The sequence below is a fragment of the Rhipicephalus microplus genome, chromosome 5 (genome assembly GCF_043290135.1).
Source record: "Rhipicephalus microplus isolate Deutch F79 chromosome 5, USDA_Rmic, whole genome shotgun sequence".
Classification (NCBI taxonomy): domain Eukaryota; kingdom Metazoa; phylum Arthropoda; class Arachnida; order Ixodida; family Ixodidae; genus Rhipicephalus; species Rhipicephalus microplus.
Genome location: NC_134704.1, coordinates 11,307,770 through 11,320,485, shown reverse-complemented (window position 1 = coordinate 11,320,485; position 12,716 = coordinate 11,307,770). Strand labels below are relative to the sequence as shown.

The following is a 12,716-nucleotide window of genomic DNA, read 5'->3' as shown; positions in this document are numbered from 1 at the left end:
ATTATAAAGCCTATTCTGAAATGTATGCGTTTTATGTTCAACGGCTGTTTCCTCACTAGATAGCGGCATGGAGTGCCTCAAGAAAAAAAATTCAAAAAACCAGTCACCTTTGTGTAGCGCATGAACATACTAATTAAGAAAATAGAGACATTGGAATGAATAAAGGCATGCGCGGTCCGGGCCAGCAGCGAAATGTTTGTGGGCAGCGTTTCTCAGACAGATAGCTTCACATTTTTTTCTTTCCTAATATTTCAAACGCAGCTCCGTCAGCACCACCCACGGACGTGCATTCGACACCGATCGGAGAAAGGGAACTGATGGTCATGTGGAAGGTCAGTAAGCAGGATTTGTTATTCTCTACTTCTTCACCTCTACTGTGGAAGAAAGCAAAGCGTGTAAACATGGGTGTCAACACAACCTCATGACACAAAAGCTGTGTGCGTGCGTGTGTGTGTTTTGCTTCACGAACAATCCTTGCGAACGATCTAACCTTTCTTTTTATTCTGCAACTTCACTGTTTGCCGAATGTATCGGCAAAATCACGTTGAACATTGGTTGCTTTCTGAAAGCCTATGTCAAATTTTATTTACACTGCAGGTAATATTGCAGGTTCCCTATGATATTTTCGTTATAGACATTTCCACTTAGCCTGCGCTTATAGTAGGTTATTATATACCAAAATTAAACGAAAAAACATAGCTCACAGTCATGAAGCTATTCGAAAAAAGTAAATAATATTTTAGGCTTTACATGCGCTTCCACGACATGCCAACGAGGCAATCTGTAAGGAAAAATTCTTAATAACTGATTTTGTGGTATTTTTTTGAAGCGTACATGAGTGTCACATGCTTATGCGAGCATGCTTCACGGAAACGGTCAAGTTGTCTCGTATAATTTCGAAAAATGTGATATGGGCCTTATTGTTGCCCGGCAAGCCAAATGAGAAGGAAGCCTAACTATAGCTGTTGAACGTTTTCTCTGTTTTTATCATTTTGCCTATCAAAAATATGGCAGTTAATCCCCATTTTCTGGCTTCATTGGTTTCTTTGCGAGTTATAACTAACGAAACTTTGGTTGACTAGACTTCCTTACTTTTCTAGCTTCCAAAAAAAAAGATGTTTTTGCATTCCGCCCACATCACAATCGCATTAATATCAGAATTATACCTAGCTTATTTTTCAGGCAAAGAATGTCCAAACAATTATATGAAGCACTGTTATCCTACACTTTTCATTTCTATTTCTTCGTCTTTCCGTCCGCACGAGTGTTATTTGTGTCCAGTAAGCCCTTTCTACCACTTTATATAAATAGGATCTGTCATACTTCTATAATACATCACGGAAAGCCAAGCGAGATTCATGGAATATTTGGCAATTTTGTGAGAACGGGTCACATACTTCGCCGTCAATACTACAGACCTTAATTAATTGGCGTGCTTACGCCACCTCTAAATTGAATAATAATGCCGTCTTGCTTAAATAATGAAGTACTGCGTCATTAAAACTAACAAAGTAAAATCAATCAGATCATGTTTTAAACATTTTACTAGATTCCTTAATACACTTTTTTCTCTGTCACGCCATAAGAGACGAACTGTTCTTAGTCTGGCGAATCAATCAACTAAAATAAGAAAGGTAATCATCGATCGGAGACAGCACTCAGTCTCGCTAAAGATGAATGAGGACAGGAACGCGTCTAATGAGAGCGCGGAATAACAGACCCTGGGTAAATCTTCAATCAGCGTGGAGGTAATTAGTGCCACCATAGTGTCAGTCCGCTATACGAAACGATGCGGCTGGTTACAAACCCTCCATCCTGCTTGGAATTTCATGTCCTTCGGTCATTACATTTACAACAGGGACCTCCTTCCGAACACCGCAATGGCAAGATTCAGGGCTACTACGTGGGCTACAAGGCGTACGACTCGAACCTGCCGTACAGCTACCAGACCGTCACGGGCGGTGCCGAGTCGGCGGTGCTTAAAGACCTCAAGCCCAGCACGGCTTACTCCATAATCGTGCAAGCGTTCAACAGAGCCGGACAAAGCCCATCGTCGCACCAAATCGCAGTGCACCCGTTCGCAGCCGGTAAGCCCGCACTTGCCCGCAACCGCGCTACTCAAATGCGGGGCCTAATCCTTCCCTCTTCACCTGATGACCCCACCGCGTCCATCGCCACTCTCGCACTTCCCCATTTCCTCGATCCACGCGCACTCGCGATAAAGCGGTGCAGCTATAAGTAAGCTACGGCGGCGACTGTGCATGTGGAAGAACCCGGAGTTATTTGCACATTTAAATATTACTCGACTAGCTGGCTCAAACTTCAAATCCAGGTGAGTTTGTGCAGCACCGTGATATGGTTCATTACCATAAACACGAAACAAAGAACATAGGCGCCTGAGATATTGCACATCAAGCCCCAATGAATGCACGGCACAAGTGGCCTGGCATATATGGTTTGTAGACGTACCAACCACGTTGACGTAAAATGCCTAAACTATTGGTTTAAAGCTTGTTTTTATGCTAAAGGTATTACTGGTCGACATGAGCACAGACTAGCGCTTTTGTGCTACGCTATGAAAGGAAGGGTTCACTATTACATGTGCACACGAGCGGTTTGGTGTATTCGGAACGCCAATTCAGGGGCTTCACCTATAATATTTCAGGACAAGGCACATTGGATTTGGCGCGATTGGACTCAGAGAACGGAAATTAATGTTTTCATATATTTGAAAGGTATGCCAGGACCACCAAGCTTCTTCACCAGTGACGTGACCTGCTGTTCGGTGCTGCTGACTGTCACTTCGAAGCAGAAACCAACAGACGGAGTGACACGTGAGTATGACTGGAAAAGCACCGCCTGTAGAATGCTGTAGCTCTTAAGCTTTAGGGGCCGTTAAGACAAAATGCATATACCCCAGTTTTATTCAAAGGCCAAGACAGATTCTTATCCTCTAGTATGCATTTAAAAATTAAACATTTACGATGACTACTGCATCAATTTGTGTTTCTTGCGTATTTAAATAACTTATATCTACTCTACACTTCACTACACTGTCAGAATGCACCTTCCTTCAATGTTTCAGCTATATTCATTTGATTTCTGGAAACAGTATAGTTCAGGTGTTTACATCTAATGTCACAATATCAGAACATTACATGGTAATGCAAGTTCATCTGTAACCCCTAAAGAGTAAACATTCAACATACCACGTATGTATAAAATCAATTCAACTAAAATCTACTCAAAGTATTCTTTTCAACCCAGCTTGGCGTCAATTCCACTATACATCTATCCTGACTAGATACACCTCATATGGAACACGCTTAAGTCAATGAGAGAAAATGAGCACTAACAAAGGCATATACAGTGACGAAGATAAGTCGCAGGTGCTTTTACCATTTCAGGTTTAAGGAGCTCGAACGGGGTCTAGTAAGAGAGATCAAAATCGTCTGGCTACTCAGTTTAACTTTTATGCAAGAAGTATACTGACCATAGCATATACGATCGTGGAACAAAAAAAATGACAGAACATGAACGAAATCCAGCCATTCTACGCCTCCTCGTATTTTGAACACTGCCTTTTTACACATAAGGTAGTGCGGAAACTTGAAAAGCATGTCGGCAATTCGCAACTAAATTAATGCAAGCTCAATGTATTGATAAGCAGCATACTTAGTTATATAAAAAATAATGGCTATGACAGAATAGTGAACTATATTGTTTCTTTGTTTGATGTGCTGCGGTCTTTCTAGTTGAGGTCTGGACAATGTTTTACAGCATTTTATGCAAAGTGCGAGTGATGAAGCGAGCATCACTTAAAGGGCTTTGGTTGCTCTATTCGGGCTTTATCCCAGAAAGATGCACGGCGTACGTTAAATGAATTCTCGTAGCTCGCAAAACAGAACCTGCACAAAATACACATGCTAAATGAACGCAATAAGACTGCACTTCAACCCAATGTCAACGATTTATCCAGCGCTGAAAAGCCTGGAGGAGCGTGTCACGTGGCGTAGGTTACTTGTATCGTAAGTATAGCAGCACACCCACTATCGCATGTTGCCCGTAAACTTGGGGCGAATCGTGCCCCTGTTGGTCGTACATCTGAAACAATTCGTAGTGCAGGGAACACAGATACGATATGAAACACGAGTGAACTTACGAGGGCTAAACGTCGTGTCGTGTCTTTTTTTGTCTGTTCTTACTGCGCTTCAAGTTGCAGGTGTTGGCCAAGACGTGATGCGAATGCCTTCATTGCACCACAGAGTACCTGGTGATGTACAAGAGCTCCGAAGGAACCTGGCGCTCGGTTTACTTCCCTCCGCACGCGCGCAAGATGCTCCTGCGTGGCCTGCAGAGGGACACGCACTACGAGGTCCGCCTGGCCGCCTACAACCTCGAAGGAAGGGGCCAGCTCTCAGCGCCCGCTTCGTTCACTACGCTCGGCCGCGGTAAGGCTTCTCCGACGTTGAGCCTTCATCTGAAACTGGACCGCGATGTCGGATTCGTGGCCTTGTTGGTGTGACATAATACCCAGGGTTAAAGGAGTACTGACACAAATTTTTAAAGTTTCTCGCATTGGTGCTCTAAACAAATGTGCTTGCTGGTGGGGAAAAACCTCAATCAAGTATTGTGATGCCTGGGAATGAATCGAATAGATTTTTATTAGAGCTACCTTCTTAAAAAACAGAAAAAAATACTTTCGGTTTTGATATCAAGGGGCTTCTCAGTGTGACGTCACTGGAGAACAGCAACCGGCGACGTAATAACGGCGAGTCTTTCATGTGCTCGTGGTGCATGTAAAGAACAATGAGTGAATTGTTTAGTGACCCACATTGATTTCTGTGAATGCACGCAGGATGCAGAGGTCGTATTCGAGCTCTGTGTTCTTTGTGTACGGTCTTGACTCTTCTGAGTAACGTCCACTGCAGTGGACCTGGCCTGCAGATGTTCAGAGACGAAAGCTTTGAAATCGAAGTAAAATAATTCATATGAGTTGTCTAACTCCAGTGTACGCAGCGCATCACTCTGAACACGAATAAAACAAAAACTTTTCCTCGTATTTGAGTCGTGCAGCTCTCCTTGATTTGATTTGATTGATATGTCTGGTTTAACGTCCCAAAACCACTATATGATTATGAGAGACGCCGTAGTGGAGGGCTCCGGAAATTTAGACCACCTGGGGTTCTTTAACGTGCACCCAAATCTGAGCACACGGGCCTACAACATTTCCGCCTCCATCGGAAATGCAGCCACCGCAGCCGGGATTCAAACCCGCGCCCTGCGGGTCTGTAGCCGAGTACCTTAGCCACTAGACCACCGCGGCGGGGCGTGCAGCTCTCCTTTAAACCCGGAAGTAATACGACGGCATGCAACAGGAAGGAACGCACGCAGGCATGTACTATCAACGGCAAGAGTTTGCGGGACGTTGTATTCACAACAAATGCGAATTTCTGCTATATCAGTGCCTTATGCTTGTAATCAAGCTGGTGACTGTATAAAAGTTGGAATGCCAATTGAGGTATGGAACATTTATTTTGAAATCACTTCCCCAGACAAAACGGGAATTTAGTTCATCGAACATTTCACGTTCCACAAGTTTTTGCTGTTGATACCACTTTATTTGTGTCATTCCGTTATGCAATTTCTGCGGTTGACTCTGGATCTGAGCCGTTTTCTGCGGGGTTGATGGTCCACATTTTGAAAGCTGACACCAAAATTGTACGCTCAGCCAACAAATACCTGTATGCCTTGTGTGATTTGATCTTGGCGTAGTCTGAAAAGATATAAATGAGTAATGACCAGTGTTGTATTGATTACCGAAAAAATAACTTGAATACGTTACTCGTTACACTACCAAAAAATGAACGCGTTGCCACCCTACGTTACTACACAAAAAAAGGTAACGTGTTACCGTTACCAAAAAATATAACGGACATTATCTCTGCCGTTCCTACACAATCATAAATTTTAATCAATGTTCCCTTATTTACCTTGTTAACTGCCAATACCTTCTTTCCATGAAAACAAAATATTGTATTTCACAATGCAACATGCCAAATATGCCCTTCCTGTAATAATCTCTGATGCGATCAATAGTATAAATAAATAAATAAATGTCTTTGGTGCAAGAACTCATAGCCCATGCCTTGAGTTCGCTACTGAGCAGCCTAGAAATGACAAGTTGCAGCTTTTGAATATAAAATTGGAACTTAATAGGGAACACATTTGCTGCTTTTACCAACCAAGAAGCGCTAAGCCAGTGCTAGATTGTATGATACTTGTATAATGCCACCTTTGCAAAAATTGCTTGGACATCTGATCAGTGAAAGTTTTGAGAGTTAGTTGGAAAAATTCCAGAAAGTAGGTTATCTAAAACAGTTAGTTTTCTCAGTGTGCACGGTCTTAACCAGAGAAATAAAGGCCGAAAAACAAAGATCTAATACGGAGACAAAGAAACGAGGGAAAATGGCTGTCATTTCATACGTGCACAAGTTCGCACACAACCTAAAGCACGTTGGAAATAGATGTAATGTAGACGTGAAGTTTTCGGCAAATACAATACTAGCAAGCTTGTGTCTACCATGACGATAGTTATAGCGCGAGAACAAAACGACGACACAGAGACAAGAAGGACACGAAAGACACGTGTCCTTCTTGTCTCTGTGTCGTCGTTTTGTTCTCGCGCTATAACTATCGTCATGCCATACCAACGAGCCTAAGCTGCCACACTTGTGTCTACGCTTCAATTAGCCTATAGATTCAAAAGCCTGCTCCGTGAAGCATCGAAACATGTTAGTGAAGTGCGTAAAGCGAGTAGTATATTTGACACCTTTTTCTTGTGGAAAATTTTACATCGGGCAGTCAGGAAGATGCGTGAACGACCGCCTTAGAGAACACCACGTATCTGTTAAGACATCAGGCAATACTCATCTTGCAGATCACTGCAAAAACTGCGGATGTTACCCTGTGTTTAAAGAAGCAGTGTTATTATTTCAACATGGGGATCATCTGCCACGTGAGATAGTGGAATCATAGAACATCCGAAAGCGGAGACATGACTGTTAGCAAAGCCAAAATTGAGCTGCATGATAAATTATACGCGTATCTAGACACGCGGTACTTGAGAAATATAATAAATCGTAAATCCCTATACGAGTAATTTCTGTTTTCACCCTGCCTGATGCACATGCACTAAAAACCATGTAAATGCTTGAAATACATTTTTTCTGACTAATAAAACTTCACTGTGAGAGCAAGCGCTGTCGTTTTTGGCCTCTTCTGACCGCCTTTTTTTTTGGTGCCCTTCAACAAAATTTTCAATTATAAACGTAATCCAACTGGCCGAACTTGCCATCTTGCCGAAGTCTAGTTCTTAGAATTAAAACTTCGGCACACCACCAATCTGAAGAAAACTTCATTTGTGCAAAAGACTGCATTGCCGCTAAAACAGGGCAACAACGCGTGCTCGGATTCATAGTCCAAAACATCACTGAAGTGAAAAAAAAGAAAGCTGCTAACCTCTTCAACCGCTTGTAAATCATGTCCCAGCAAAACGCTTTTAATAAGCAGGAGTGTGATTAAACTGGAGACAAATAAGTAAACACTGTAAGGGCGGGTGCAATCCACCACGTGTGCGCCACTCGTCAAGCCGATGGCAACATATTGTGCCATCGCAACAATAACAAAAACAGTCAATGCTTCTGAACCCTCGAAAAGCCCAATCTGTGCCCACCAGAGTTTGACAGTATGCCATAAAGGCCTGTATAACGAGGCCAGTATAAACATCAACTATAGCAGGCTAATCTGGCACCACTCGTGCTCATCTATCTTCTCTCCCTCTCCCTCTTTCAGCCCCCTTTGTTTTTGGGACTTTCTCCCTCGACATTCCGTCGATACGAGCACGAAAGAATGACGCCCACCCACAGCGAAGCCTGCCCCGGCCTCAGGTTCAGATATCGCTACTGAATACTGCGTTGCTATGACGACGTATTCCTCTCACACGTCGTGCTTGGAGAAGCAGTCTGGAAACTAAACTTCCTATTTCCCAAGCTCTTCCGAAGGGCGTCATTTTTTCTCTTTCTTTTTTTTCCTCTCACAGCGCCTCTATATTCCTTTTTTTTTCCTCATACCTTCAGATACGTTCACTTCCACCGGCAGCAGCTGCAGGTGTACCTTCCTGGTCGCTAGGCTCGAACAATATTGACGCGCTGCCTTCGTGTTTTTGGCAACCGCTTCCTCTCTGCTTGCTTCTTCAACGACCCGGCGTTTTTGCACGCACCCTATTTTGAAGATGACGAATTTCAGTAAGGCGATCATGCCCTCCCTTGCCCCTTTCCTTCCTCTCTCTGCTATCTCGTGTGGCTTTTCACGCGAGTGCCCCAAAATATGAAGCCGACTGCGTAACACACGACCATATTTCAATGGAATTGCCTCCCGGGTGCTTTAATGCGGAGATGCACCCCCTCCTCTTTCCACCCGCGCTTCGCCATCTGTGCGATATCTTTCAGCGGGCATTCGCTCTGCTGGAGCTGGTGCATTTGCGCGCCGGCCACATTGATGGAGCTTTCCTCGTTTTTGGAAAGCCGCACGTTGTTGGAACGCTATTCATTCATAGGGTGGTCGGGATTTGAAAGCAAGTAGACGGGAAACTGAATGACGAACACGAAAAAGTCGCGTGCAAGTAACGCCGCCGTCGTTGCGTTTGAAAATTTGGTGCTGTATTCAACGAGGTGCTATTATTTTTTGTGAAATTCAGAAACGTAATTAAGCGTTGCTGTACATAGACAGTGTAAGGAGCACATGCAACAAAACACTTTGAATGCGCTGTGGAGCTAGCTGGTGAGGCATATTTTTTTTCAAAATAATTATGGGCTGGAATTTAAAAACAGGCCCACAAAAAAACATGGCGAGACAATCGCTCTCCAATTCTGCTGCCATTGTAATTCTCTGTGCTTGCATATATAATTCTGCGCAGAACTTATTCAACAATAAAAAAAAACGAGCACATTCAGTCGGTCGGAGATGAAATGTGGTTGATGAGCCTTGTGTCAGGCGGTAAAGCGCGAGTTCGTCAGTCGGTAAAGGACAATGTGAAAAAAATGTGTTGATTATAAAATCAGTGTCCTCAAACCGCATAGGCATTTAAAAACTACGACTCATGCTACGGCAACAGTCGATTGCCAAAATGCACACTGTTTTGATAGTATTTGTGAAAGCTAGCGTGCGTGCTGGTCGTGTGCGCGCATAGCTTCACCATGCTACACTTGATGTGCGCGACGGCGTTTCTCGTTCGGCTGACCAATCACAGCCATCTCTGCAGGCTCGTGGGACGAGGAAGAGACCGTGGAAGCGGCGGAAGTGCCTTTCTACCTGCGCGCCCAAGTGCTCGTCCCCGTGGCCGTGTCCTTCGGCATCATCGTCATATCCGTCGTCGCAGCACTCGCATACTACAGGAGAACGCTTGGCACTCATGGTAAGTGCGATCTTGTTTTACATAACTAAGATCACGGATTTCGTGGCGTCGTCACAGGGCAAGAAGTCCAGCTTCCTTAGGCTCATGAAGATCGACATTAGAGTACGAATGTATGGAACCATCATATGCCGCTTCCGCGCTGTGTCAGATCAGGCGCATCATAAAATAAGTGGCGAAGTGGCATATAGTCTTCTTTACATAACCTGTAGCCTTTTCTGTGTTAACACTAAATAATGATGCGCCTTTCCCAATTAAGCCAGTTGCAGAATGGAATGTGCACGATAGTTTACATATTTAAACCCGATAATGTTGAACACAATTTTCTATTTCAACGGTTCTTTCCTTTATAGCTTATCTGTCGCGTCTTAATGAAACGGCGTTTCCTGTGTGTTGTTACTGCGGTGACCTCTTTTTGCACGGCTCGCTCTTCAGGGAGCCACGTGAAGTACGAGAGTTGCGTGCAGAGCCGCGACAGCGGCCACTGGCAAGACGTGCGCGGCTCCCGGGCGTCGTACGCAAGGCGCAGCGTGGCCGAGTCGACCGTGTATGACACGCCGTGGGACGCGCAGGCCGCACTGGCCTCCGCGAACGCGACCGTGTCTGTAAGTAAAGTTGTTCATCATCAGCCCGACTACGTCCCCTGCAGGGCAAAGGGTTCTTCCATGTTCCACCAATCAGCTCTGTCCTCTGCTTGATGATGCCATGTTGCACCCACACATTCCTTAACCTGATCTTCCCTATTAACTTTCTGTCTGCCTCTTACTCGTTTGCCTTCTCATGAAATTCGGTCAGTACATCCTAATGACCAGCGGTTCTGCTGGCTACGCGTTATATGCCCTGCCCACGTCCCAAGGACGTTGGCATAATTTTTAGAGGGGTGAGGGGGGAGGCACACTCTTCATCTGAAAATGGGACTGGTCAGACGATTGTGGTCGAGTGTCCTTTTGAACTCTGTATGCTAAAGAAAAACATTTCGAGAAAAGCACGAGCCTGGTGAACCACCCCCTACATACACCGCAGCCACGTCTATTTCTTCTTGATTTATGTAACACCCGCTTGTTCCCTGACCCACCCTGCTCTCCTCCTGTCTCTTAAGGTTAGGTTAAATGGGAGGTTGTACCTATCATTTTCCTTTCCCTCGCTCACTGTGTCCTCAATTTATGTTGAACCCACTTTGTAATCTTTCAAGTTACGGCTCTGTAGGCAACCTGCAGAGCAGGAAGTTGGAAGATTACAGAGAGGGTTAAGCATAAATTTAGGATACAGTGAGCAAGGAAAAGGAAAATGCAACCTACAGAGCAGTAATTTGTGCCGGCTTAACTAACTCCAAAATAACTTCCTATCACGTGCACAGTCTTATAATACCTGCATGAGACTATCTCACCCACTGTGAACACCTATTCGAATTCAAGTTGAATGATGTGGAAGAGCCCCAAGTAAAAGCTGTGCGAACGATGCACAGCACCAAAAGTGTTTGTATAAATAACTGCATTTAAGTACAAGTTACTGTTCACAAGTAGGTGTAAACATTTTTTTGAGTATTTGCAACGAATATACTCAATTTTCTTTGCCCCGCAGGGATTTCATGAAAAACGCAGTATACATAGAACATTAGCCGAACGCATAGTTTTTGCTTTGTTTACTTCGATACATACTCTCACGCGATTACTTTCGCTCGAAGCAGCTTTGAGAGCGTTGCAATAAGGTAGCACATGAGCGAAGTTACGCGGTTGAAATAATCAGGTCGCAGGCTCGCTTTGACGCCCGAAAAGATCGCTACGCCACCCGTATGTTGCCGCAAAAGGTCGGGTTGGTCGTTCTGAAATGTCCTCTTTAAGTGCAATATTAAAAATATGTCCGTTTTATTTATTTCTATCACTTTCTGTCTCTCTTTCATCTACTTATTTGTTTCTCCTTTATTGACTTTTTTTCTTTTTCTTTATCCTACAACTTTGTCTTCTACTTTTCTTATCTCTCTTCATTACCTTTCTCTTTCTCTCTTTTTGACATTTGTCACGAGCCCCACTTCACCGAGCAGAGTTTTCGTTTAATACTGGCGGCTGCTGTACTCGGTAGTGAGGCTTTTCAAATTCTCGCCTGTGGCTTTGTACATACAACAAATATTTTACGGCTGGCTTAAACGGCTACGCTGTTGCATGCCCTAACGGGCGTCACATGGCATCACGCCATATGTCGTTGGTTCTCGCAGTTTCTTAGTTCAGATTCATGCGCTGCAGCATGTATACAATCATTGCATGTAAGGCTGCTTTTCTTACACTTACTTGTCTCAATAGATTCGCAGCAACGCTGAAAGCACGCGTCTCGTTGTTTACAGCTGACACCCTTTTCTTCCCCGCAGATATACGACGGCAACTACTCACGACTCAAAGGACGTGGCTCCAACTCCCACCTCGCTCTAGAGGCATCTTCCTCTTCGGACAAAAATCAGTGACGTCATTTAGCGCGATTCTCTGAATTTCTTACACCCGTCTTCCGCTTTTTAACGCGCAGCTAGCACCTGCATCGAGTGAGAGCTTCATATAAGCAAGTACTTTCTTTTCTGGCCACTTCATCGATGTTTCAGCGCGGTTAAACGTACACAAGGGGACAGTAGTTTTCAGGACATGGGCTACACGCAAAACCTTAATTCCTCCTATACTAATGTTTAACGCTTTTATTTCAAGAAATAACTGATTCATAACGTTACAACGTCAATTAGGGGCAACATTCTGAAGTTTTACGGGGATATAACATTTAAGCTAGTATAGTGTCCTGATTTCCCGTGTGTATATTTCAAACATATTGCGTCGCAAGCATGACCCGATACTTGAGTAGTGATTCTGAAAACAACACACAAGATATGCACCTTTCTCAGCTTGAAGCATCGATACTTAGTGCCAGACATAGGCGAGAGTGCCCTGCTAGCATTTCGTTGTGATTACATGCTAAAAATATCAGGACGTCTAGAGCACTTAGGTTGTGATAACTGTGAACAGCATTATTATTACAGTCTTTGTCAGCTATCAGTGACAGGATATCACATATGATGATACAATGTATCAGTGATGAGAAGATATCACTAATAACTGCAGAGCATTGCTATTACAGTGCTTGTCAATTATCACTGACGAGATAAACTAGCCAAAATTCATCTTGCTTGCCAAAGGTTGCCCTTGAAATCAAAATCGCAAGAGCTGAATACCAGACCAAAATATTGAACGTAAACAACCTTGCACTCTGC

At 44.0% G+C, this 12,716-nt stretch overlaps 1 protein-coding gene across 1 annotated transcript in view; it reads left to right on the top strand.

Annotated features, from left to right (window-relative positions):
- LOC119174014 (cell adhesion molecule Dscam1-like) overlaps nt 1–11,927 on the top strand; it is a 53,339-nt gene extending 41,412 nt beyond the window's left edge. The window contains exons 9-15 of the mRNA XM_075894225.1: nt 262–332; nt 1,859–2,087; nt 2,736–2,834; nt 4,266–4,451; nt 9,323–9,475; nt 9,908–10,077; nt 11,835–11,927. Coding sequence (XP_075750340.1) covers nt 262–332; nt 1,859–2,087; nt 2,736–2,834; nt 4,266–4,451; nt 9,323–9,475; nt 9,908–10,077; nt 11,835–11,927 — 1,001 coding nt within the window. The remainder of the gene's footprint in view (nt 1–261; nt 333–1,858; nt 2,088–2,735; nt 2,835–4,265; nt 4,452–9,322; nt 9,476–9,907; nt 10,078–11,834) is intronic.
- Nucleotides 11,928–12,716: the final 789 nt, after the last annotated feature.